At 50.9% G+C, this 26,663-nt stretch overlaps 1 protein-coding gene across 9 annotated transcripts in view; it reads right to left on the reverse strand.

Moving 5' to 3' along the window:
- Positions 1 to 309: 309 nt before the first annotated feature.
- AMOTL1 (angiomotin like 1) overlaps positions 310 to 26,663 on the reverse strand; it is a 123,269-nt gene continuing 96,915 nt past the window's right edge. For all 9 annotated transcript variants that reach the window (XM_084782910.1, XM_084782909.1, XM_084782908.1 and 6 more), the window contains 7 exons: positions 19,932 to 20,077; positions 16,528 to 16,677; positions 12,440 to 12,633; positions 9,219 to 9,344; positions 8,101 to 8,327; positions 6,231 to 6,512; positions 310 to 5,624 (listed from right to left, as the gene is read on the reverse strand). In XM_084782910.1, coding sequence (XP_084639036.1) covers positions 5,518 to 5,624; positions 6,231 to 6,512; positions 8,101 to 8,327; positions 9,219 to 9,344; positions 12,440 to 12,633; positions 16,528 to 16,677; positions 19,932 to 20,077 — 1,232 coding nt within the window. In that variant the 3' untranslated portion in view covers positions 310 to 5,517. The remainder of the gene's footprint in view (positions 5,625 to 6,230; positions 6,513 to 8,100; positions 8,328 to 9,218; positions 9,345 to 12,439; positions 12,634 to 16,527; positions 16,678 to 19,931; positions 20,078 to 26,663) is intronic.

Here is a 26,663-nt window from a genome sequence, read left to right on the forward strand (position 1 = left end):
CTAGCATCCATGAGCCCCCACCCCGAGGATGCCTGTACATGCTGAGAGGATGCCCCCACCACCACCAGCCTGGCCTCCCACACTTCTTCCCTCCTCATTCCTCTTCTGGGAAGGGAGTGTGGGCTGCCAACTCCAGCAAGCTATGACTCAATGCCTCCTTCAAGAGCCTGTGTCCGTGTGGGCTGAGGGCCACGGGGGCAAGGCTAGCACCAAGAGTGCTCAGTGTGCAGGCTGTCAACACGAGACATTTGTGCTTCATTTAGGTCCTCCGGAGAAAAGAAAGGGACAAGGAAGGGAAAGAGAAGCCACCTTGCTGTTTTACCCATTTATTATTTACAATATTAAGGCACAAAGTTAAAGCAGCAAAGAATAGGGAAATCTTTGGCTGACCAACAGTATCCATATTCACGTGGGGAGACGTACAGATCTGCACACCACCACGCAATACAGTGCAGTAATACAAAGATGTCGAAGTTTACACATGGGTACCAGAGTCTGCTGGGAAGTGCGGCACATGCCCCCAGCACAGGGACACACACACAGCCACACCCACACACACACCAGGCAGTGGAGAGGGAAGGCAGTGGCCCCAGGGCACTCAGCCAGGCTGAAGCTGGTACCCGAGCTGGCCCTCGATTCACAGAATTTGACACAGATTCTGTGGGTGCCTCACTGAGGGAGGCTCCACCGTCCCTCCTCAAAAACCATTCACATCCAAATACTGTGGCTAAAAGCCTGTCCCTGTTCTGCATCGTAATAAATACTCACAGGTGTGTAGGTGAGACAAGATTCTCAGGCAAAGGCACGAGTAAACACAACACAGGCGGCAAAACTTAGAAAGCGGAGTCCAGAAACTGCTGTATATTCACTGCCTCGAAGCGAAGAAGCAAAGTCTCATGACAAGGACACACCTCGGTCACGGCACACAGGGCAATAACATGCACTTAAGTCTATCTGCACTTTATCGACTACCTACGGGGTGTTCTCACTAATGAATATGTATGTAGGTCTGTAGTGTATTGGGGGGGGCGAGCACATGAGGCTTGAAAACCAGGGTGTGTGTGTGTGTGAGAGAGAGGGGGTGGGGAGGACAACTTGTAGGACTTATTTCTCTCCTTGCACCAGGTGAGCCGTGGGGATCGAACTCAGGTCTCGGCTTTGGTGGCAGGGCAGTGCCTTTTCCTCTGCGTCGTCTCAGTAGCCCTGGGATTCTGATTCTGTCTAATTGCCTTCTATGTTCTGTTCCCCTGTGATTCGAACAATCTGGGATATTTCCAAAACTTCAATCCACCCTCCGAAGACAATGACCTCTCACCTCAAGGGGGAATCCCAGGATTCACTTTGGGAGCCCTGCAGTCCTCCCAAGAAGAGAGTTTATGGGGGGAAAAGTAGGGTTTTCTGGATACTAAGGAAAGAAATTCCACCTCATATGTATGCACTTACATATACGCATTATAATATACCATTAAATTACTAAACAAGAATAGGGTATAGTGCTGAAAAGAGGGAAAAATACTGCTCCCCAATTCCAGAAGAAGTCCACTGAAATGCTGACCCGTGTGTGTGCTCCTCGGGGACTGGCTTCTGAGGTTTCTTGTCACACAGCCTGTCTCCCAGAGAAGAGCCACACCACCAGCAAATGCCTTAAGCAATCCTCACAGCAAAGACACTTAAAACACACCGATTACACAAAAACAGAAGAAAGCCAGCACATATAGAGACTGTGGCTGACTCAGCTTTTAGGGGGGTCCCTGGGGATCTGTCTGCAGCCTACACACACGAGCGACCTGCCCAGGAACCCCTTAGGTGTCACCGTCATCCCCACTGCCTCCTGGACATCAGCCCTTATCTGACCGTTCCCAAAAGCCTCTGCAGGGAGGAGAGTGCTCGGATCACCAGGTCTTGGAAGGGGGAGCTTCAGTCACTATATTAAGTGTGTGCAGCTGCCTGAGGCCAGCAGGAGAGAGCCTCTCTGCAGGGGACATTGGAGCTTCTTTCTTGAGTGGAAGAACTGCGGGGTTCTCTCTTCTGAGGCCAGATCGCACTTGGAACAACTGTCTTGAAACCCATTTAGAGAAAAAGGTCAAACTTCGTGCAGGGGCTCCAAAAAGAGACCTTTGTGGGATGGAACAAAAGTGTCCCACCGTTCCTTGTCTCCACCCGTAGGGAAAGCTGGGGGCGGGGGCGGTGTGTGTGGAAGAGGTCAGGCCCACCCTGAGGCACTGTGGGGACTTGCTGAACACTCCATGGCTGTGGGTCACCAGCTTCTGGGAAACAGAGAACACAGTGCCAGGAGTTCTGCACACACTCTTAATCCTTTGCAAATGAATGTGTTTTTCTTGGCAGCTTAGTGCTACGAACCCCGAGACAGAAATAGTCCTTACATATAGAATAATCTACTTACTGAAACCACAGTGGCAGAGATGTGACCTCAACACTTCTCATGTCCCAATTGATACCTGGAGGTACGCAGACATCACCACACTGCCTACTCAAGGACAAAGCAGGATGTTGGTCAACCATCACTAAACGTCACAGCCTTTACCCTCTATCCTGAGAGAAGACGCTCAAGTTCTATGATCAAATGCTCCCAGGAGACCTGAACACTAGACTTCTGCACTATGAGGAAGAACTTTATTTAATTATTATTTTTACATCTGCTTTTTAGTTGTGCTTATAACTGAACACACAGTTGAGTGTGGGTTGGGAGTTATATAAGGTTTGGGCTTAGGCTTGTTCTCAGGCCCAGAGAGATGTGGCAGCTTCCTTGTGTGCGCCCAAGTATCAAAAGTGGGGGCCACAGAGCACCCAGGCACAGCTCTGCAGGTCATGTCCAAGCCTGTGTCGAACCTCGTTTTCTGAGTCTTTGCTTTAAGTCTTAGCATCTGACGTGAATCTTGGAGATTGGCTGTACCCCTCATGGGTCCAGCTCCTGCCTCTGAGCAACCAGGGGAGTCGGCCTGGCCTGGTTGCCCTGGCACTTTAAGGACCAGCGAAGAGGTTCTTTTTCTAGGCCTTGGACGCTGTCAGTACTAAACTACCCAAGCAGCGTTGTTTTTCTCAGTGTTGACCGAGATCAGAGCCTGCAAACTGCCCCACCTCAGCACGGCTGCTGAGTGCCTGCAGCTCCTCTGTCCCAGATGCTTCCAGAGAATTACAAGGACAGAAGACTGAAAGGCCTCTCTCTCAACATGGAGTCTTGGACAAAGACCACAGTAGACATGTAGTTAAAGCCCTGGTAACTGTCCATGCCCCCTTTGTGTTCTGACAACTAAAATGCTGACAGTGCAGCGGGGGCCGGAGCAGGAGACCCAACAGTGCAAAGTGTCTGGAACACTCAGGCTAGACTTGGAGTAAACTGGGCAGCGCCTCAGCCCTGTGCTGGCAAACAGCCTTGAGACCTTGTTTAGGGTGCTCAGACATATGGCCTCAGGGCTGGAAGACCTCACTGATTTCTATAGCTCTATAGACTTTCCTTTCTGGTTTCTCCTCAACATTAATTAGAGATAAAATGCTCTTAAGGGACTGAGTTGTCATCAGCTCAACTCCACGCCCTAGCCACCATGGTGGCTACCTCCACCTGCTTCCATCTTCCAGGCCCCTCGCAACTGGCAAGATGTCTTATGATGGCTTCTTACTTCCTTCCCTACAGGACACACAGGGCAAGTTCAGCACTCAGGCTGCGAGAGGAGACGATGTAGGTGCACAGCCCAGGTCCCACTGCTAAGTGGAGCTTGGGGAGGCCAGTCCCAACTGCCCTGTCCTGTCAGGTGGCCCAGGGGCCTGTAGAGCAACACTACTCTCCCCTCCCCTCGCCTGCCCTCCCCTCCTCTCTGCTGCTCTCCTCTGTTCCCCAGGCTACCCCTCTCATAATACACACACTACCCTAACCTGGGGAGGCCATAATTTCACCCAGGATTCACCCTAGGACTAGCTCCTGGGACAGATGACCCAAGTGGAGCTCCCCGAGCAGAGCCATCTTCAGTGTTGTGTTTGAGAGGGGCTGAAAAACTCATAGACTTAAGGCTTTTCTTTCTTCCCTTGAGAAAAAAAAAGTAGTGATGAGGAAAGGGACTTAGAAAGCAAATCCTACTGAGCTGGGGATAGTCCAGGAGCCTGACGGGCCATCTGTGCCCTGGGCAGCTTCTCCTCTGCTTTCCAGGAAGCTAGTGTCCACAGCAATGGACTTGAGATCTTGTTGGCGCGGCAGCCGCAGGTCCTCATCTCTCGCTCACGTGGCTCATTTCATGACATTGCTGCCTCTCTGTGGCTCTGTGACCTCTATGCCTCTCTGACCGCACTGTGCATCCACCATTGTGATGGGTTACAAAGCAAGTTCACGGGGGAAAAAAAGAAATGGTTAGGGAAGGTACTGTGCTTACTGACAGCAACCAGGACAGAATGGGACAGGGGAGAGCAGTGAGCAGACCCAAGAACCTCAAATACAGGAAAGTGGCCCAGGGTGCCTGGTGACATTTTGGATGGTATCTAGAGAGCTGTGTTCCTGTGGCATGTGTTCACACAGACGTCTTCCCAACAGGGTATAACTGTCAAGCTCCTTGCAAGAGAGTAGGCCTGGGTGAAAAACTCAAACCAGAGGCCTGATGTGATGTCAGCGACTCGGTTTCCCTAGCTGACAGTGAAATTAACAGCTGCAGTTTGGCTAAGTGACGGTAGGGGGAGCAGCCAGGGTGCCAGGCTGAGGCTCTGTCCAACTGGGCATCACCACAAGGATGACAGTCTCCTAAGTCCTGTATGTGAGGAACTCTGCTATGTCTCATTAAACAGAAAAAAAAATATACACAACAACAACAACAACAAAAATAAGTAGAGCCAGAAGTTAGGGTAGGTGAGGACCAAGGTTAACGCTCCCATCCTGCTCAGAAAATGCCATTCGACCCAGACAAGCAAAGCCCTGCACTCTCTGAAGTCACAAATGAAATAGCCAAGTAGGTGACAAAACTTGCCTGTGGAATTTCCCATTAGCTTGGATGCATTTGCTAAGGGCAGGTGCACGTACATGCATGTATGCGCGCATGCACACACACACACACACACACACACACACACACACACACACACACACACACACACACACAAAATGGCACAGAAAACACTACCGTATGCCAAGACAGACTTTCAGGATTTCTAGCAGATTCTTCTTAAAGCAAACCTGATAAGAGGCAAAGGGAAGGAGGTGATTCCAAGGAAGGCCCGGCTCTTCTTCATCTGTTTATAAGCCAAGAAAGGGGCAGCCGGGAAGCCTCCCTAAGACACACAATTTCTCTATACTGGCAAATTCCATTCCTACTTCTTCTCAACTCCGCTTCCAGGCCTGATGCACCCCCCCTCGCTCCCTCTGCAGTCACGTGAGCGGCTGTTTTGGTAACATGAGGTGTCTACACCTGTCCTGGGTTCGTTCGCAGTTGCTGTCACCTAGGTTTCTCCGTTCTTGTATGTCAGCACGCTGGTGGGAAACGCCAGGGGACGCTGGTGGGAAACGCCACGGGACGCTGGTCAGATGAGTACTTCCATCATGTCTGCATCCGGGAACTCAGGCTTGTGCAACAAGCTGCCGACTCGGCCTCTGTGGTCCGGAGACTTCCCGTGACCAGGAGAGTTCTCTGCCAAACAGAGGGTGAGCGTCAGCAAACCTGCTCTTCAGGAAGCTGCCTTGGCTCTCTAAGTACTCCCTCTTACGGCACCACTCCTAACGTCATGGCTTGCCCAAGAATCTCATCCACAGTAGTCTACTCAAGGGAGGCTATGAGCATCTCTCGGTGGGAAGTGCAGAATGACCTGGGGAGGGGCCCCCAGAAAAGACAAGATGTCTTAGGGTTCTGGCTTAAATGAAAAACTAAGAAAGGAGAAAGCTGAAGACCCGAGCTCCCCTGTTTCCTGTCTGCCCAGACGTGGACAAGCAGCTTACTCATCAGTCACTGCCATGCCAACCCTAGCACGATGGACTCCCTCAAACCGTGAGCCACAGTAAACCCTCTCTTCCTCAAGTTACTTCTATCAGGGGGGTGCTGCTCCTTTGCAGTAATGAGCCAAGCATATCCAGACATACTTTAGCCCCATAACAGTGACGAGCCCATGGTCTGAAGTAACCCACTACTGAAACACTGAGGGTGACTGCGCTTCCTGATTTCTCTACAGCTCAGCTGTAGGTTCCCTCCCCCGAGCCATGGGGTCTCCCTCCGTGTGTGGTAGAGGAAGGGCCCACATACCCAGTTTCTCCGTGGTCCCTTTGGCAGCTGGGTGTTTCAGGATGGGGCTGTTGGAAGGGGCAGTGCTCAGCCTGCCACGGCTGGGGAGGGAAGCCATGCTGGGCCAGAAGAGCTCCGTGCTCTTGTCGGTCTGCGTGCTGCTGTCCTTGCTGCCCGTCTTGGCGTGGGTGCTGCCGGCCGCTGTGGTGGAAGCTGGAGGGGACAGCGCGGAGGCAGGTGTAGGTGTGGTTGGCAGCAGAGGGATGGAAGCCTGCCCCTGGTGCTCCTTCCCCAACAGGAATCCTGAGGGCAGAAGAAGCGGCTTTTCAAGGATAATCTGTTTCCCCCCATTTCCTTTTCGTAAGAACACGTATATCTTTTTCTTTCTAGACTGAAGATGACCTCATGTAGTCAATGATACACTCGCTAAAGCCCGAATAAGCACTTGTGTGCTTGCTTGATGAAATGAAGAAAACTCCTGTACTAGGTGCCCAGTCCCATGTAATTAAATTCGTTATGGAGTTGGTATTTATATTCCAAATTCAAACAACTGAAAACCATAGTTGGCTGGTCGGGTAAGTCAGGAGGGTAAAAAGCCCTTTTGCCAACCTGCATCTCATCTCATGACCCACCGCGCAGCGAAACGGCAGAGCCAGACACAGTGAGCTAGCGGTGGGAGAAGACATGGGATGAATACACGTCTCCTGGGAGCTGCTCAGCGATTAGGAAGGTGGACTGGAGGTCTTCTCCGTCAGCTCTTTAAATCCATCATGCACAAGACGGGAAAGACTGGGCCCCGTGCAGGAGCCTGCGAAGGCGGCTTCCACCCAGGGCTCCTCCTGTTTCTGTGACTGACAGGTGGGCCCCAGTTACACTGACAAGAGGGTACACTGATGCAGACAATATGGCCGGTCTTCTTTAGGCCAAGGTCCTCAACTCTCAGGCCCTGAGTTGATGTACAAAATGTTGAGCTATAAAGCCAGGCAGCCAGTGATGTGCCTGGATGCATGTCACACAGACCTCTCCTGGGGACATTGCCACCAAAACTGAGCAACTTCCTGCCTCTCACTGGCTTGGGAGTCAAGTGTCCTTGTGACAGTCTCTGAATATCCTAACTGCTGTCCCCATCAATTCCCTTTGATGAGCTGAGGTTGTAGGGGCCACCAAGAGAGGGACTTCAAACAGGACGTTCTGGCTGGGAGTCTTTGACACCCCTCCCCCACCTCTGTGGGGTCATACGGAAGCTCTGATGCACTACAGGACAAGTCAGCCAGGCTCCTCTGAGGCCCTGTGCTGGAGAACACTGACTCTCGGCATAGAAGAGACACAAGAATGTGTGCTGAGCCAGAGACAGGTGTCAAAGAAAGGCCAGATCCCCAGAAGCTGCCATCAGGCAGGGCAAAGGACAAGGGACGTGGAAGCTTCCTCTCTAAGCTCACTGGAAACTAGCCTGCCTGTATTCTAGGATACCACTCCAGCTCAGACCACTTCTGGAGAATTCTCAACACCCTGCCTGTCCAACACAGGAAGACCCCTGCCCTTGAGAATGAGTCTCTGGGCACACCTTCTCCATTATTTCACTGAGCCCCATTCATGTCCCGCAGGTATAGACAAACTGCGGAGCAGTCACAGACACGGGCTAGGATGGAGTGACATCACGAGGGGCTCTAGGCTTGACCCGCTGAGACATTTTTATGTTGTTCTTGTCAATCGTGTTGACAAGAAACAATGCAAGCCCGAGAGCTCGCATACGCTGTGGGAGCACGGAATCCACACGCACTCTCCTAGCTTAGCATCGCTGCCTTTCCTCCCCTCTGAAGAATGTCACTGAGATGAAGCGACAGCCTGAGTCCCAGCAGTGACAGGAAGGCCACCTGCATCCTTGTCTTACCTACACTCCCCTTCCAGGACTTCTCTTCCTTCTTCTCTTCCACCAGCTGGCTGCTGGTGAGTGACGTCTGCCGGGAATGCGTCCCCGTGGCTGCAGCGATGGATGGGACAGAGCGGGCGGGCCGCAGGCTGGAAGAGTCCGTCTTCCCGGCATCCTTACGGGACCGTTGCTGAAGGACTTTTATCATGGCATCCTTCTCTATGATTTTGGCATGGAGGTTTTTAATACTGTAAAACCAAACCAAAGACCAACAAAGGTACGCTTAAAATGCCATTCAGTTAGGGAACCCTGGACACTTGTCTCCCCTGGGATACACTGTCCAGTGCAGTAGAAGCTGTCAAGCAGTGGCAATCTCTAAGTTTTACAAGTGGTGTTTTCCATGCGTCCTACAGCAGACCAATAGTGCACTGTCCCCACTGCCTTGGGAGATGGGACTACTGAGAGGGCTGTGAGAAATTACTGTAGCCATCCACTAGGGACTTTGAGGACTAAGCAACGTGAGGGCACAGATGAAGAAATGGCTAGGTTCTTGGAGAGAAGATGACTTCCCCCACTGATGGCCAAAGAGGCTAAACAGCAAGTCTGAGATCTTTCCATAACTCTGACAGATACTTGCTGAGCTGAGTTCTGACTCTGTCAGGAAGCCCCGTTTTCCCATCAGGACATGGGTCCACAGGTGCTCCAGGGACGTCAAAACTTCTGCTGGAAATAGCGTTCTCACGAGAGGAGCACACACTGACTGTTTGAAGCTCTCTATCTTTGGTGGGAATTGGTGACTCTGGCTCCAAATCTCTGGACCTTGGGGATAGAATTGCTTTTTCATTTTCAACTCACAGTCTTGTGGGGGATATAGAGACAAATGCCTAGAGCAAGGGCATTTAAGTCATCCAGTTATTAGAGAGCCTTTGTCTGCACTTTTCCCTTCCGGAAGTGTTGTGTGGAGCCTCTTGATTAAGCATGAGACACCCTTCTTTTCAGGGCCAAACAGTCTTTGGAGCCCTCAAACTCATGCCAGTTACAACAGAGAAAAGTAGGACTGTGTGGAGGGGGCTGGGACAGGGTGCAGCAGCAGCCGGTGTCTCCACTCAGACCTGGCCGTCACATGGGGCTGTCCTTACGTGTATTCCATGTCCTGACACCTCCTGTTGGCCTGCACCACCTCCTCATCCTCTGGCCAGATGTGGGCCTCCAGCGAGCTCTCGCCGTAGCTTCCGTTCCTCGAGTGGTTGATGATGGTGGCGTCCCTAGGAACACGAGACACGTGGTAACCTTTGAGCCCCTTTCCTTGGTCTCCAGTGCAAATGGACGTAGAGTGGAGAGAGAAGCATTTGCTTTGTGACAGATACGCTTTACCTTCTAGAAGAAACCGAAGGCCCTCCACCTCCACTACCCTACCTCAGGGGTCAGTCTCTGCAGAGCCAGGATAGAGAATGCTGCAAACACTTCAGGAAAAGTAAACAAAGGGCAACGTGTTGGGAAGTGTCCCAGAAAAAAATCCTCTACCTGCCAGCTCACCACAAATAGTGGCCCAGTTTTCTTGAAGAATTAATATACCGTCTAAGGGCTGCACTCCCTGGCATTGTCGATTACGGAGCTTTAAACCCCCATCAAGGACACGGCTATCTGCAGCGGACAGATTGTCACGGACACTCACAATGAGCCACAGCACCAAGAGTGAGTGATTGCAGAGAGCTCAGCTCAAGGAGCATCGTGGAAAGCTCGGCAGAAAGGTGGAAGGAGCCAGAGGGCGCGGAGGACAGCTGTGAGCTGGTGTCCTCTGTGCGGTGTGAGGGAAGTGACACCCGTGAGGTACCTGCACGCCCAGCGCATGGCCGTTCCAGCCAACATTCCAGCATGGATGGGGATGACGTCACAAGATCCCGTGCTGACCTGAGGAGCTAGTGCTCGTCAATGGATGCTGAGGCAGTCAGTTCTCTTTAGGTCACCTGAGCCCTATCGGTCAGCCCTACATTGCATGTGTATACACGCATAACTGGGCTTGTAGGTGTGCTTTTGTATGTGTAGGTGTGTATGTGTATGTACACACGCATATATGTGTGCGTGTGTGCGTGACTAGAAAAAGAAGACATGAACTCGAGAGAGGCATATGGAGTGGGGAGGGACTTGGGAGGAGCTGGGGGATGGGTAAGGTAAAAATGCATTACACTCATGTGAAATCCTAAATAAATAAATAAATACAAAACAAACAAAATGGATAGTATCTCAGGAAAACAATATCCAGTAGCAAAAAAATCCCCTGCTTCTTGTATTACCAAGGCTGTTTGCTAAGCTCTGTTGATGTTATTAGTGAGTGGAAGGCTGTCTACAGATAGGGTCTGCTGACACACGGAGCGCTTGCTGCTGGCCTTGAACTTACTCCTCTCTCACTCTCCCAGCCACAGCTGGGTTCTGCCTCTATGTGTCAGCCATGGAGCTGCTGCTGCTCAGTATTGTGCGCGGAGGTTTGGTAGCTACTCAACATGTCCGCCTTTCACACTTCTTAATGACAGCTCCTGGTGAGTGAGCACATATTTCATGCCCTGTGAGCACTTATTTCACGCAGGGCACAGTGGAAATAGGACGCATGGTGTCCCTCCTTACAGTGCATTCACAGATGGTGGAACTAGGAGTAGGTGACGACTTGTAGGACACTCTCAGTGGATGGAAAAGGACCCAAGCCCAGAGATGAATGACTCCACAGCCTTGACGGTGCCCCATCACGGTTCTAGGGTGCACTTGTCTTTATGAAGAAGGTCTCAGCAAAGACGCATCATGACCAAACAAACACATGGAAGGGCAAGGGAACGGGACCCCCAAGAGGAAACACTGTGCCTTGAATACACCAGAAAAGCAAACCACAGGAAAAGCAGTAGAATGCTTTGAGCCGCTACACAGAATTATAAACCCCCTGGGGTTCACGGAGACATCCACACGGGGACTAGTTGCTAGAAACGTTATCCATCAAGTTACTCTGAAAAAAATTCTTGTGGCACCGGAAGCAAATGTAAATTCTCATGTTTATGCCACTGAGTAAGCCCCAGACACTTTAGTGGAAAGCATCTTAGACAAAAACTGCCCAGGAACTCAGAAATTTGTGAGGTTTCAAAACCTTGCCCCACACACACACACAAAAAAACCAACAACAACATCAACAAGCTCCTCGACAAATCCTAGCCAGTGCAGTCAAGACAAATTGAGACCGTGCTGAAGAGCAGCCTCTGAGTAGAGCAGCCGCGCTTTTTATAAGACCAGGAGTGACTGCTTGTGAAAGATCACCCTTTTCCCATCTTAGTGGGGTTTGTGCACAGTCCCCATAGATGGAGGGGGCAGGGTCACAAGCTCTGCAACCAAATACCGTGCTTCCCAAACAGTTGTGTGTGATTCTGCCCTAACTGTGCAAGGACCGCAGCTTGGGAAAGGCTAGTGTACATAAGGAAAGCAGGGGAGAGGCAGCTACATCTATGCACCCTTTGGGGAAACCATCATCAACCCTTTAGGAAAGACTATTCTAGAGTGGCTGCTTTGGGGTCCCCTCTGCCCCTGCCAGTAACACCCCCCTTCTTTGTGAGTGAGCCCAATAAATTCAGCAGGGCAACCCTGGTGGAATCCTGTGGTTTGCCCTTGGGACCCTATGAGGAGGTGGGAGACGCTGTCCACATCTCCCCAAGGAAAGTACCAGACAGCAAAGACAGTTAGTTGGTGTGCAAAAAACAGATTGTGAGTTTAAAAATCAGTGCTTATAAATGTGTAACATGCACCTGAATAAAAACTCAAAACCTAATGGGCTGCAAACAGTTACTTTTGCCCGGTTACTGAAGCCAGTCAGCATAGACGTGAAAACTTGGGGTTTCACTCTTTCTCAAAATAGTCTGTGCTGTCCTTTCCCCTTTGTTCGATCAGAAAAGCCATGTTGGAAACATCAAGATTTATTTATTTTTTGTCTTGTTTTTATAAGATTTATTTTGGGGTGTGTGTGTGTGTGTGTGTGTGTGTGTGTGTGTGTGTGTGTGTGTGTGTATGCGTCCCCATGTCCACAGATGCCAAAATAGGGCATAAGATAGCCTCCCTGGAGCTGGAATTTGGAGCAGGTGGGAGTGGAATTCTGTTCCATCTTCTGGTTGCTTGAATGGAACTCTGTTCTATCTACTAGAACATTTGTGGATTCAAGTAGCTCTACAGCTTTAAAAATGACTTGGGCTGGGCAGATGCCTTAGCAATGGTCATGCAAGTCAGATAGATGACTTGAGTTTGAATCCTCAGATCCCACGTAAAATCTTGGACTTGTAGCACACACATCTGTAAGGCTAGCACTCCCCCAGGCAGCGGGGCCACCTCTCACCTCTCGGCCGTGGCGGCCGCAGCAGCAGCATTCATGGCAAAATGCCGGATGGTGCTTTCTTCCAGGTATTTCTGCTCCCACTTAGTCATGTCCGCCTCCAAGGCTAGGATGCGCTCCTCCTTCTCACGCACAAGCTCCATGAGGGCAGGAGCGTTGTATTCAGGGAGACTGGCTGGCTGGCCATTTCCATGTTTCTGGAGAGATGGACACATCATGACATTCCAAACGGACCACAACCCAACCTGCCACTACCTGAAGAGAGACACTCAGTTCCTCTACCGTGCAGTGTCCCTTCCGTTAACATCAGCCAGGCCCGGGTTCCGTCTCTCCAACACGAACCACCTCAAGCCAGTGGGTCCTCCTCGCATGCCACCCCCATGTCCTCTATCCCAGCTAATGCCCACATAGCTCTACAGATCACATACTGCTCCGGTTTTACACGGAGAGGTCACGTCCCTGAGAGACTGTATCCCTGAGACATAACCGAGTTGTGTTTCAGATTTACTCTGGCTCTACAACTCACTGTAAACCACGCAGCTAAGACATACAAATGTGAGAACAGGATTAAGTCTTGGCCTTGTGGCATTCTCCCAGAATTCTAAGGAGTGACTCCAGACTGTCTTCTCTGACACTGAAAGATAAAAAAAAAAACAGAGAGCCACCGGAAGTAGGGATGTCTCAACATGCAGGTTCTAGCTGTAAGACTGTCCCCTGGGAGGAAGGCATCATCAGATCAGGGCCTGTCCTGTTGGAGGCCTGAGACAGGGAACAGTGGGGTGACGTGTGGGAAGGTGGGTGAGCGTTAGGGCAGAGCGTGCCCAGTCCTCTCTCAGTAAGAGGAGATAAGGTGGACTAACTGGATAGCTCTGGGACTGAGAAGAGTCACATTTCAGCCTCCTTCCTTAACTCACTCATGCCTAACCCGCCTTCCCCTCTTCTCTCCGCTCCGACACACTCTGTCATATGGTTTAGGGTAAGTGAATTAGAGAGATGAGGGGAGGGCGATGGGAGGAGTGTCCTGTGGTCTTATGCACCCTAGGCAAGCGTTCAACCACCGAGCTACAGTCTGTGAGCCCCGTGTGATTTTTCTTAATTGCAGCTGCAAGTACAGGACAAGCCTAAGGTGCTTCCCTCATTTCACAGACGAGGAAGTTGAGTCTCAGGCAGACTTCTCATTCTCTGATGGGAGGAGCCAAGAATCCCGCCCTGTGGATCTAACGCTGGAGCCCATGCCCCGAACCAATGGAGGACCCTTGGCACTCTGCAAGAACAAGCGGGCTCTGTACTGAGGGGTGGACAGGAGGCTCCGCTGTGGCCCGGTATCAGTGTTGAGACGGCGCTTCTGTGAGGCACATTGACACGAAGCCACTCTGAGGCACAGTGGCCTGGTCTTGCCCTTTGCAAGGGTGTCGATGACGCGGAGCTTTGTTAACACTGTGACTTCAGCATGAGTTCTAAAGGCCAGGCACAGCCTTATTGCCAGAAAGCCTAAAGCGCAAGGTGTGGCACAGGCTGCCTCGGAAGTTGTCCCTAGGCTGGACACCAGGAAGGGGCAGGCATTTGTGCGGCTGAGGAGGAGGAGGGTGAGGGAGAGGAGGGAGAGGAGGAGGAAAGGAGCTCGGGGCTGACTCACACTGGAGGGAGCAGGTGGAACTGCTCCTCCTGCCCCTGGGCTCTTTATAGTGTCTGTCCTATGGATTGGTACAAAACTTAAGATTTAAGCCAGGTGCGGTGGCGCACGCCTTTAATCCCAGCACTCGGGAGGCAGAGGCAGGCGGATCACTGTGAGTTCGAGGCCAGCCTGGTCTACAAAGTGAGTCCAGGACAGCCAAGGCTAACACAGAGAAACCCTGTCTCGAAAAAAAAAAAGATTTATTTGGACATTTCTGTAAGACCGTTTTAATTATTTCTCATAAAATAATGTAAGCCCGTTAGCAAAATCAGAAAGGAAGAGGCATAAAAAGGAAGAAACAAACAAACAAACAAACCAATACTTATCTTTTGAATGAGTAGGCAAAAAAGCAACAGGAAAACCTGTGCATACACTGCACATCGCAGACACAGAGTAATAAAACTGTAACATTATTTGTAGAGAGATGCTGAGCATCAAAGCTCTGCTCCGCTCTCAAGAGCATCTTGCTCCTCCTGGTCTCATGTCAGCCATACGCTTGCAGATCCCAAAGAAAACCCGAGTTGCAAGCAGGGTGATTTCCCCAGGGAGCCTCAGTCCTGTCACTGCTCTTCTCTGGGTGAAGCTAGGTTTTCAGAGCCCCTACACACAGCAAGAGTGCTGTTCACACTGGCCGGAGGAGGCGTGGAATGAGAGGTCGTGGCAGTGCTGTTCACACTGGCCGGAGGAGGCGTGGGATGAGAGCGTGTGGCATTGGGAGTGCATGGGAGTGAGTTTGCACAGGGATGTGCAGTGCGGGTCCTAGGCATGCACAGAGGGGTGTGTGAGAGTGGAGGTGACCACATGCAGGGAGTGACTGTGAGTGCTGGGGCATAAATGTGACCATGTATGTAGGTAGGGGTCAATGTGCCTAGGGGTTGACTAGGTACAGGAGGAGTGAACGTGTTAGGGCGTGAGTCTATAGGGTAAGCATGTGTGTGGAGGATGTGTGCAGGGATGAAGGTGTGGGGTGAGCATATATGTATGATTCCAAACTCACATGCCTTCTTTATTTACAGTTGAGTCTGGTCTCATAGCACCCAGAGTAAAAGATCCACAGACAGGTGATCTCACCACAGGGTTGGGCAGCACATTAACTGGAAAAGCGCATTCTCTCTAGCTCTAGTTACGCTTAATTTGTCAGCCAAAGACATCGTAAGGTACCATCTGGGTACCAGCACTGCCCTCAGTGGGGCGATGGAGGTCTCAGTAGCTGCGCAAGCGAGACTGGCTGATGGAGAAGAGGCTCCGTCCTGTGCCACGGTGAGCACCCAGCATTAAGTACCACAATCAGAGGAAAACAGGCCTTTTCTTATGGAGGCAAGATGGGGAGGCCTGGGGTGAATTCTTCTTCATTTTACGTAAGTGTTGGCAGCACTGTCCTCAGCCAAGGGCACATGTTCAGAGGGAACTGCGTGGACCAGCCACACACTGCGGCTGCGCAGACCCGAGGGCATACTTTCCTAGTGCAGCCACAGATACTCTGCCCTATCCAGTAGGTAACTGGATGGAGCCTGCCGTGCATATCCTGGCAGCTGCAGAGGTGGCTTTCTCCCCTACCTAGGAAGCCAGGCAAGCCCCAGCACATCCAAGGCAGGAGCCTCTCTGGCTTGCCTGAACTGGTATTTCCTGCAGGAATTCTCGTTGCTGAGACATGTATGGTCCCTGGGCTGGCATGTTCTTCCCTGTGCTTCCTCACGGCCGAGCTTCATGACCAGGTGTTGCCAGCAGAGGAGATGCAGCAGGAACTGTAGTTTATGGCCAGTCTTGGCACAAGTGGCTCGGAGCTCCTTCCTCAAATGAACTCAGGGATCAAGCAGGGGAAGACCCTACTTGCCCTTACCTGCAGATCCTCCTTGGCTCCCCAATGTCGCCCCTCAGAGACTTCAGGGAAGCCCCCTCTCCACCACTAGCCTCCTTAGAGGCTCTTCCCTGAACCACGACAGGCTCCCCTAACCTGAACTTCTTCCCAGGTGCTTGCTCTCCTCTGACTTTAGGGAAAAGCCACTCTCTCCACTTGGCCGCCTGCCTTCCGCAGCTGGGCCACAGCTTCATCAGAAGCCCCTCACGGACTGCTCCCTCCACAGCTGGATCCACAGCTGCATCCAGACACCCTGGGTCTCAAACCCTCACAGACTGCTCCCTCCACAGCTGCATCCAGACGTCCTGGGTCTAACACATTCAAGGCCCCATCTTTTACACATCCTCCTCCTCAGCCTCTGTGTTCCTGTCCTGCACCCCCAACGTCCATGTCCCCTAAAGTGCGTTCTTCTCTTCCCGGCCTCAACTCATATAGACCCCAGGCCCTCTGGAAGACCATGTAGGTGCACAGCAGTTGAGCAGCTGCCAGGTGAACGTGTCAGCCACCTTGTCAGATCCTCCAGCCCTCCCCCTACCCCCCAGCCTGCCACTCACTCACCTGCTGTGTCCTGAGAGCATCCAGTTCCCTCTCCAGCCAGGTCCGCAGCCTGCGTTCCATCTGCTCCCGCTTCTCACATGCAGACTGCAGCTGGGTGAGGGCCTGCTGCAGCTTCTCAACCTTCTCCACGTAGGCTTGCTTCTCTCGTAACTGAGGGGAGACAGGGAAGCAGTGTGACTACTGCAGCTGGGTTGGAGGACAAGCTGGAGACCCTAGCTAAACCACAGGTGTGTGTGCTACCCTACCCCACTCCATCCATCGGGAGCCTGTCACAGCTACAGCAAGGGGGCCCGGAGGCTGGGGGGATGAAAGGCCGCCTGGTGTGCCTGCTTAGGGTCACTTGATCACCTCTGTGCTCTATCTCATTATAGGCTCATAGCACTTGCAGCCATTGGAAGGGAGAGCAACAAAAAAGCTCTTAGTGTATAAAAATGCCAATCTCTAGAGTTACCTGAAAAATCCTAAACCAGAAGTTATTTATATTATCACAACCAATCTGTCTATCTACGCACAGATCCATGGAAAGAAGACTGGGGGAAATCCTCAAAGTATTTGTCATGTTTGTGGCAGAGCAGCCATTTCTGCAAGAACAATAAGACATTTATTGTTTTCTATTTTTTCCTCTAAAAATTAAAAAATAATTCTATAAAAGCAACATGTGATAAATAGAATTAATAAAAATACAACAGGTAGTAATTATGCTACAATTATTTCTACAATAGAGGGATCATGTACATATGTGTGACTTGTATGTACACATATACACATATGCACCTGTTCTATATTTGCTGGTGAGCAGGGAAATCTCTCACTTCAGCAGTTGATGGAGACACTTTCTCTCTGCAACTGAGTAGCTTCCTGAAGGGACAAGAAGGACACAGTAACACCTGAGGCAATGTCTGAGGAGGCAGACATGAATGTTAAATGGTTACACAATCGCACCATCAGGTATGGATTTAGGGTCATGACCCACAGTGGCAAACCCTTAGCACTGGGTGCTCTGTCTGCTCTGGAAGTCTGGCTCCCATTCACAAACCCAGGTGTTTTTCCTGCTTCCTGGGAATCAACTGGGGCCAAGAAACCTGGCCAAAGAATTTCCTGGCTCTGGTGTTCCGCAAGAAGACGCCGGATGCTGTTTTCCTGTCTCTTTGCACCTGGGCGAACAGATGCCTGGTGAGTGACTCAGCCCTGTGCTGAAGCACTATCGCACACGGGCAGGCTGCGCCAGGCCGGGCATGACAGCAGCCCTGCCATGAGCTGTGCCCGTTTCTGCTCAGCTCCATTAGAGCCACCTCCATAAGAGAGAAGCCTTGCGGTTGTTCCAGGAGGGGACTGCTGGAACAGAATGTTATCCTGATGTTAGGATAACATTCTTCCGTGGTGTTTTTGATGGTTCACTGTAGCAGGCTTTTGAGAGCCTACCAGGCAGGTCCCAACATACTTACCACTGTATGAGGTTTTTCTGAGAACACAGCTACCATGAAACTTGTTTGTCTATGTCTCTGCTGGACAGAGTGAACAGTGTGTCTCCATGCATGGGGCAGTACCAGCGCCCAGCAGACAGGGTTAAGAGAAGGAATGCTATCCCTGAAGTCTCTGTGTCTGTTCAAATTGAAGGCTGGCAAGGATGCGTCAAGACAGGACTCTAGCTGGCGTTTTCGGGACACTACTGCACCAGGATGTGCTTTGTAAGCTGTATCTCATTTGATCCTCCCGAGGACAATAGGAAACAGCGCCCTGTGCTACCTCCACTCGGGGGGATGGAGGCAAGGAGGCTAAATGATTCGGTCACAGCCACACAGCTGGATGTCAGGGAGATTGTATGCTGCACTTCCAGCAGCCTGGCTCTACAGCTCGCTTATAATACCCATGGTACACGGTACATGGCACTAGGTAAATAGTAGGTGTAAGACACGGACTGAATCAAAACCCTTCCAAAGAAAGCTGTGTAAGAATGGAGAGTGGGCCAGGCAGTGGTGCCAGGACTCGGGAGGCAGAGGCAGGTGGATCGCTGTGAGTTCGAGGCCAGCTTGGCCTACAAAGTGAGTCCAGGACAACCAAGGCTACACAGAGAAACCCGGTGTCAAAAAACAAAAACAAACAAACAAAAGACCAGGGAGTGGGGATAAAAGCCAAGCCTCTGAGGCATCTTAGAAGGTGCTTGACATCACCGAGCCAAACACAGACGTACAAAAGTGAGGCTAAGAACAGACCGCGACCATGCTTAGGGATTGGTGATAAGAACTTGATAGTGTTCAGTTCCATCTTCCAGGGCCCATACATGCCTTTCACTTCTATAAGGAATATTAGACAAAAAGGCTGGCAAGATGGCTCAGCAGGTAGACATACTTGTTGTGTGAGCCTGCCGACCTGAGTTCAACTTTTGCGACCCACAGAAACGTGGGAGGTGAGAACTGACTCAACGAAATTGTCCTTTGAGCTCCACACACACACTGTGACATGTGTGCCCCACCCCATACCATGCATGCACAATAAGAGTACACTTTAAAAGGCAACAATAAAAGTTTACAAAATAGAATGTTCCTTCGATCCATGCATGGAGAGGAGGCCTCAAGAAGTGATTTCATTAAGGACAATACAGGGGGGGCCAGGCCTCCCTTGCCCAGAGCAGACCTCCTGTTTGCAAGGTCAAAGGGCACTTTCTATGATGAAAAGGTAGATGCTTTTAGCTGCCACCCAGGATTCTTCTGCCAGGACTAACATTTGAATTTTAACCGGGACTCATAGGATTAAAATGCACCCAAGGGGGACAGGCCTTGCTGCTTTCTGTGCCAAGCACCGCCAGGCTAAGTATTGGCATGCTCTTTCACTGTCCTCCAGACTTCCTGGCATCTGCTTGCCATGATGATGTGTGCTTAGGGTGGCCCTTCACGGAGGTGCCAGCCATCTCTGCAGGGAACCACATGGCGTGGGTGCAGCCCTGCAGGTACCACTTGCTCTCCTCCTCCTCTGCCCAGAGTCCCCAGCCTGAGCCCTATACACACATCTTCTGATTTCTCTCCCCGTTAAAGGACAGTCAATGCAACTACAAAGCTAAGCTAAAGCACCGGTTTCATCACAAACTCCTAAATCAGCATTTCCCGGGTTGGGGGGGTGGTGTTGGGTACGGCACCAGTGGCTTCTGGTTGTGCCAGTCACATGCATCCCTGGGCACTTGCCTACCAGCAGGATAGGCAGTGGGCTCTTGGACCATGCTATTAAAACAGGTCTCTCAGATTCTGCCTGGCTCCATAATGGATAAACTTTTTATTCATTTGCATCTGGCTTATTTCCCATAATTCTCCCTGTCTCAGCAACTTGGAAGGGGCTGTGGTTAAAGGAGCCGGGTCAGGGGCAGCAGCGGTGGTCCTCTGTGCTCTAGTCCTCCCCCACGTTGCTCTCACCTCTTCCTCTAGCTTGATGACTCGGGCCTGGGCATTGCTCAAAGCCTGGTCCAGGATCTCAATATGCCTCCGACGGTCCTCGCTGGCAGTTCGCACTGCTGCCAGCTCCACTTCCAACTTTTCCTTTTCCTTCAAGAATTCTTTGTCTGGGAAGGAGGAGGAAAAACAAAAACAAAACAAAACAGAACAAGCTCCATCAGAGAGCGCTTGGTCTGGGGCTCATTGCCAGGCTACATCTGGCAAGGACTGAAAAAAAAAAACCCACCGCCACCACCAACAACAAAAAAAACCACCATACAAACGGCAGTGAGTTCCTGTTGCTGCTGCTTGGCAGTGGTAGTGAATGAGTGAAGTGACGGCTTTCTCAAACCCACCCATGACCCATGACTCTGCTCCAGACAGGTTTCCAGAGATGAGGTACGAGATCGTGTCTCAGAGGGAGGGCACGGTCTAAGCATGCACAGAGTCCTAGGGTTGATCACAGCTCAGCAAGGAGGAAGAGGAAAGGACACACAAGTGCCAACAACCCCAAATCCTCCTGACCTCGCTTTTCTACAACACTGATGTTCATACTCCCAATTAATCTTGTACCTATTATTTCATTGTATGCTCCCAACCTCCCCTGCCTGCATCTTCCAAGCCTCAGATGAAAGGGCAGGCACTACTTGCAATACTATTAAAATTTCCACTCACAGAACAGTAAACCAAGGTCCCGAGAGAGGGCTCTTCCACTGCAGCCTGACAAAGAGGGAGCTCTGGGCTCCAGCCTGACCCAGCTCTCCTATGAAGGGCCCTACGTTTTTCCCTAGTCCTGTCAAGAGGGAATAAGAACTTTAAATTTAGGAAAGCCATCCCCCCAGTTCAGCAAAACACGATCACACGCCTTTCCAATTGGAAGCTATGACCTAGTGACCTCTCTTCACTTTTCTGATTGGTCCTCCAGTGAGCAGGAGAGTCCACAGTGTCGTGGGACAAGTGTTTCTGATGGAAATGTGCTGTGCTTGCTACACGAGCGATGTCTTTTCATTTTAAAAATATATTATCTAGATATGCTTTCCACAGTATGAAATGGCGTGACAGAATTTAACATGTGAGAATAAAAAGGAGCCATGCTGGGTGGTGGTGCGGGCCTGTAGTCCCAGATACCCAGGAAACTGAGGCAGGAGGATGGCAAGCTCCAAGCCTGCCTGACTGGATCACGGTGACTTCAAAGCTAGCCTGGGCAGCTTAGTGAAACCTTGCCCCACAGGAAAGAGTCAAAAGAGAGCTGGCGGGTACGGCTTGGTGGTGGGGCACCTGCCTAGAATATGCGTGCCTAGAGTCAATGCTCGTATAGCCAAAAAGAAGGAATTGGTTACACTATTAAACTGTACAAGAGACCCCAGTGCAGCCATTCAAAGGAGAAAAGAACTTCATGGTTGATCTGAAGTTAGTCTTTTATCAACTTCACACAGCTAGGGTCATCTGGGAAGAGGGACCTTCAGTTGAGAAAACACCTCCATTAGATGGACCTGTAAGCAGGTTTGTGGGACATTTTCTTAATTAACTGGTAACTGATGTGGCATGGCCCACCCCACTGTGGGCAGTGCCATCCCTGGGCGCATTTGTGTTGGGTGAGAGAGCAAACCGAGCAAGCCAGGAAGCAGCACTCCTCCTTGGTCTCTGCTTTAGTTCCTGGCCCCCAGGTTCCTGCCCTGGTAACCCCAAGGTGCTCATCACAGCAACAGAAAGCAACTCAGAACAACTGGATAAAAGGCAGTTAACAAAAGCGCCCAGATATTCAGGTTTACAGAAAAGAGACATACAGCTCCAACCAACAGCAGCTCCGGCAGAACTTGATTCTCTCTAGCACGCTGCCTGAACACTTACCAATCCTCTCAGCCACACTCACTGAAACAGAGGGCAAGTCTGGAAGCTACCCCAGCACGCTGCAGTGGCTGCATTCATTCACTGACCGTTTCCTCCCATGGCAATCACTCACGAATGCAAACAAAAATAGCCCCCTACCCCCACCCCAGGCAACAAGGACCAGCACCTTGAGCCAAGAAGTGAAAGAGCATTACACCCATGGGAGCAGAAAACGTGGGATGGAACTTGCGGCCTGGTGACGAAAAGGCCGAGGCTGCACATTTGCCAATGAAGTCACCAGGAGAGGTCAGCGGGCCACACAGGAACCGAGCACACTCCGTGCCGTGGGTAAGGAGAGCAAAGGCCTGAGGCTCACTGCCAGTTGAGGCAGAGTTGGGCACCCAGGGTGCCTGGCATCCACTGGGGTGTCCTCCTCATTTCACTGAGCCACTCTTGCAACAGCAAGTTATGTCAGTGGGGCCACAGGGCAGGGTTGCTTCAAAAGAGACACACGGCTGACTGCACAGCTGGTGGCAAGATGTGCTTCCCAGAAAGGAATATGACCCGGGTCACCAAAATCCTCTTCCGGAGCAGAGCTAGACTTCAGGGTTCTTTTGTCCCACTGCAGCGACCAAACCACCCTCCTTCCTTCCCTTCCCAGTGGCATCTGTAATGCTGCCTGTGCGGTTTCCATCTGTGTGTATGGAAAACAGGCACAAAAAGCCCTGAACCAGAGGGCCACTGCCCACCTCTCACAGTCCCCGGTGGGCCTTAGCACTTTTCCTGCCCAAACTCTTGAACATCCAAGAGCAACTCCCCAAGAGCTTTGAAGGGCGCCCAGCAGTCACTGAGTCTCCGCCTGTCTGCTTATGAACCTAAGTGTAAAGATTCCTCTCTCTACTGAGGTACCAGGTGCACACTCAAAGCTCATGAACAGTATCCGTGACCATCACTACTTATGCCTTGCCAGCTGATGGTCGTAACTGTTATGTCACAATGACAGGAGTTCTGACAGTTCAACACATGCATGCGCGCGCGCGCGCACACACACACACATACCAAGGTGGGGGGCGTGACACTGGCAGTTGTCATTTCTTTGATGAGAATTAACTTTAGTGTCAGAAGACATGAATTCAATCTGGTTACCGTATGATAATCACAGTAACGGAGTATGGAGTCAGCATACGTGCCCGACAAGAGAACAGACAGACACATGTGGTTCATGGAGCCATATAAAACTACTTGAGTTTTACATGGCTGAATATTTTTTTTTTAAGGAAAATACATGGAGCTGGGGATCACATGACAAGCAAAATAAGCCAGTCCCACAAAGACATACTTTACATGTTTTCTCTCATCTGTGGACTCAGTTCAAAGGGGAGCCCGAGAGCAGACAGACAGGATCAGTAGATGAGTAAACAGGGACAAGAGAGTAACAGAGGGTATGGATGTCAAGTACATTATATGCAAGATGAAACTTGTTACTTTATACAGTGAAAACATGCTAATAAAGTTTCAAAGTAACAGGGCTGGCAAGAAGGCTCAGCAAGCTTGCTCACCACCAAGCCTGATGCCCTGAGTTCAAGTCCTGTAGGATGAGAGATCTAACTCCTGCAAGTCATCCTCTGCCTCCAAGAGTGCACCATGCCAAACACAATAACAAGCTGGCGAAATGAAACAGTGTAAGTGATAATATAAAGAGAGCTTTTTGTGATGATGATAGCTTCTACCTGTAATTCTAGAGAAACTGAGGCAGGAAATTCATCATGAATTTATGGCCAGTCTGGGTGTGACTCTTGTCGTTAAGTAGCATTCACACAGGCTTCAAGCTTCTGGCCTGGCACAACTGACAGGAAGTGGTGCTCTTGATCACAAAGTTCCAAATGAGATCCAGATAATATTTATAATCGTATCTGCCCATGTTTGTGATGCATCTCACCCTTCTGGGCTTACTGCTAGAGGAGGGTACCATTACTATTCTTGTTTTTCAGCTGAAGAAAATCATGCTAAGAATGCATCAATAACTCACTCACAGAAGTGATTCTTGTTAGTGGGAATGGCAGAATTTGCACCCATACCCTGCTACTGTGACCGCACATTCGCCCATGTACTGTGCACAGACACGTGCTTCCGAAGCACACGGCGGCCTCAGCGTAACGTGACCCACCACTGCACAGACTCATCATGGACTTCTCCAAGCACATCAGTTACAGGCACACATGCAGCACAGGCAGCACAGGGCACTGGTGAAAGCTTCTTGGGATGGATTGTCCAGAAAGGCTAGCTTTGTGTTAAAGCTTTGACCGAACTCCAGTGTATGCTGGGAATTCCTAGAAGAGGCAAGGTGGTGGCACACGGGGATTCTCGCCTTAAGCGGTTGGTTCGCTCAGTGGGCATGCACTGCCCAGAACTGTGGGGAGGGAGGAGGACCCCTTTCACCTCATGGCTCTGGTTCCTGTGACCTGGAAGTTTGTTAGCTCCTACAGTGATTACTCTGAAAACCAGTTGTGCCATGGGTTCTGACTTGGGGCCAGCCTGGTCTGACCGGGCACCTTGAACAGCAGGTACAGTTGGTCTTGAATGTGGTGTCACCTCTCAGACACTCCGTCCCATCCAGGAAACTAACAAGGCGTGTCTTGTAGGGCCAGTTTGAGGGTTAAAACAACCATCCAGGATGCTTGGTTTAGGGATTTGGTACTTAACAGACTTTTGCTTAGTTATAACAAAAACTGGTAGATATTCCCAGAGATTTACTACGCCCCAGGCACCCACCTAAGAGCTTCAGAACAGAGACTCCTTAATTTTCCTGTCAGCCTGCAGACAAATGAGAAAACTAGAGAAAATTGCTTCAATATGGGATGGGGCTCAAGGTCTCTGGCAGTGCCACCCCCCCTCCCCCTCCCCCACTCCCACCCCCACCTGCCCCTTGCTCCAGGAAAGAGGAACCTGGATTTTGAGTATGCTAGGCAAGCGTCACCCCCTCCCCCCACAACAGTTGCTGCTGATGCTTCCTCCACTGCTGCCTCTTCCCTCCCTCCCTCCCTCCCTGCATCCCTCCCTCCCTCCCTCCCTCCCTCCCTCCCTCCCTGCATCCCTCCCTCCCTCCCCCTTCTTTTCTTTCCCACCGGCGGTGGGAAGTGAGGTCAGCACACTATGGTCCATAGGTCAAGTCCAGCCCAGGGACTTGTACAGTGTGATTGCAACGTGGTTCCCCCGTTTGTTTAGGAATCATCTGTGGGTGCTGCAGAGCTACAGCTGCAGAGATGAGCACGCATTCCTTCAAAACCTGAACTTCCTTCCGTCTAAACAGAGAGGGTGTGCTTGTCATGGCCTGGAACAGGAGAGTTCACAGCAAACAGCATCTAACCACTAGTTTAAATAAATGATCATGGCCGCCATTTCGTTGGAAACTGAGTAAATATTTACTAAATGCCTCTAAGTGGCAGGTTCTGGAAACACAGCCAAGCAGGAGTAGAGCGGTAGGGATGGCAGGTCCGGGCTGCGCTTTTAGAGAGTGGACTGGGCCATGGGGGAGACTGAAATGACTATGTAAGCCCTTACTAATTTATACATGTGATGGGGGGTGGGGTGGGAGGTGGGGCATGCGTGGAGTGTATAACAGGCGCAGCGGAAAGTTTGGGTGTCGTCAGAAACCCAGTTATGTAAACATGTTTTTGCTTTAATCCCAGGTGTGAGATAAGAGGCTGATTCTAACTGTCCCAACGCAGCAGATTATTTGTCTCTTGTAGGCTCTGAGAGGGGCTCTGTGCCAGCTGCAGACAGTTCAATTCTGAGGACTCTGAGAGAGAATAAACGCCAAAGCCCAGAGAAGGATGGCACGGGGGTGGGGGGTGGGGGGTGAGGGGAGTGGGGGGGTGAGGAGGCGGGGGGCGCTCCAGGAAAGAAGAACGCTGCTGCTCCCCCTGCTGTTCCTGGCTGCTGTTGATGCAGTGTGACTAGAAGAAGCTGGAGATACCCTGAAAGGAAGATTGGCCTTGCCCCAAGGAACTACATCCCTAACCAGCAGGGAGTAGCTAAGAGACCTACACCCCGTCTCCCCACTAACCTTCATTCTCTCCTACCTGGTATTGGGGTGTTGGAAGGGATTGGGGTGGGCAATGGAGAAAGAGATATTAAGAACCCCTTTAAAATGGTTAAAATAAAACACCTACAAACAAGAATATCTAACCCCTATCGGAAGGATTCCCCAAACGACCATCATCTGAGTTGTTGAGGCTTCCTGGCAGGCTTCCTGTTTCTGTGAGGGTTCCCTGAGGCCACATGAAGCCCAACTGATGATCTGCTTCTCTACCCGTCTGCCTCATTACATAGTTAAAGGAATATGGGCCACACAACGCAGCTCAGTTCTCAGCTCTAGCACTGTCAGTGCCGAGCAAACGGCAGTTGTAAAACCATCAATGTGAAAACCATAGCACGCTTCCTGGAGGCAGCAGGCATCAGAATGTGACAGGCAGCCTTCTTTAGCCGGCTCTGCTCACAAAGTGTGGACAGTCAGAGTTTAAGTTGACTATCACTTATTGTCACACTTGGGGGGAAGATTCCCTTGAAAATAAAACAGTCACCCTGCAGACCGTGCTTTTCTAGTTTTGTAAAGGCCTGACTTTCTCAGAGGTGCCTGTCAGAGTGGCTTTATCCTCTCAAACCTGAGCCAAAAACAAACCTGTCTTCCCGCACATTGTTTCGTGTCATATATTTGACCACAAACAATGAGAAAAGTAACTAACCCATTATCTAGTTGCTCTGGCCATACCTACTCCATACTGCCATTACCCGACTGCCCTCCAACACCTACTAATCTATCACTTGCTTCTCAGTTCCTGATCTGTATTACTGACGTCTGCTGTCTCAGTACAAAACATTAAC

This window comes from Acomys minous, assembly GCF_964271855.1.
Source record: "Acomys minous genome assembly, chromosome: 5".
Classification (NCBI taxonomy): domain Eukaryota; kingdom Metazoa; phylum Chordata; class Mammalia; order Rodentia; family Muridae; genus Acomys; species Acomys minous.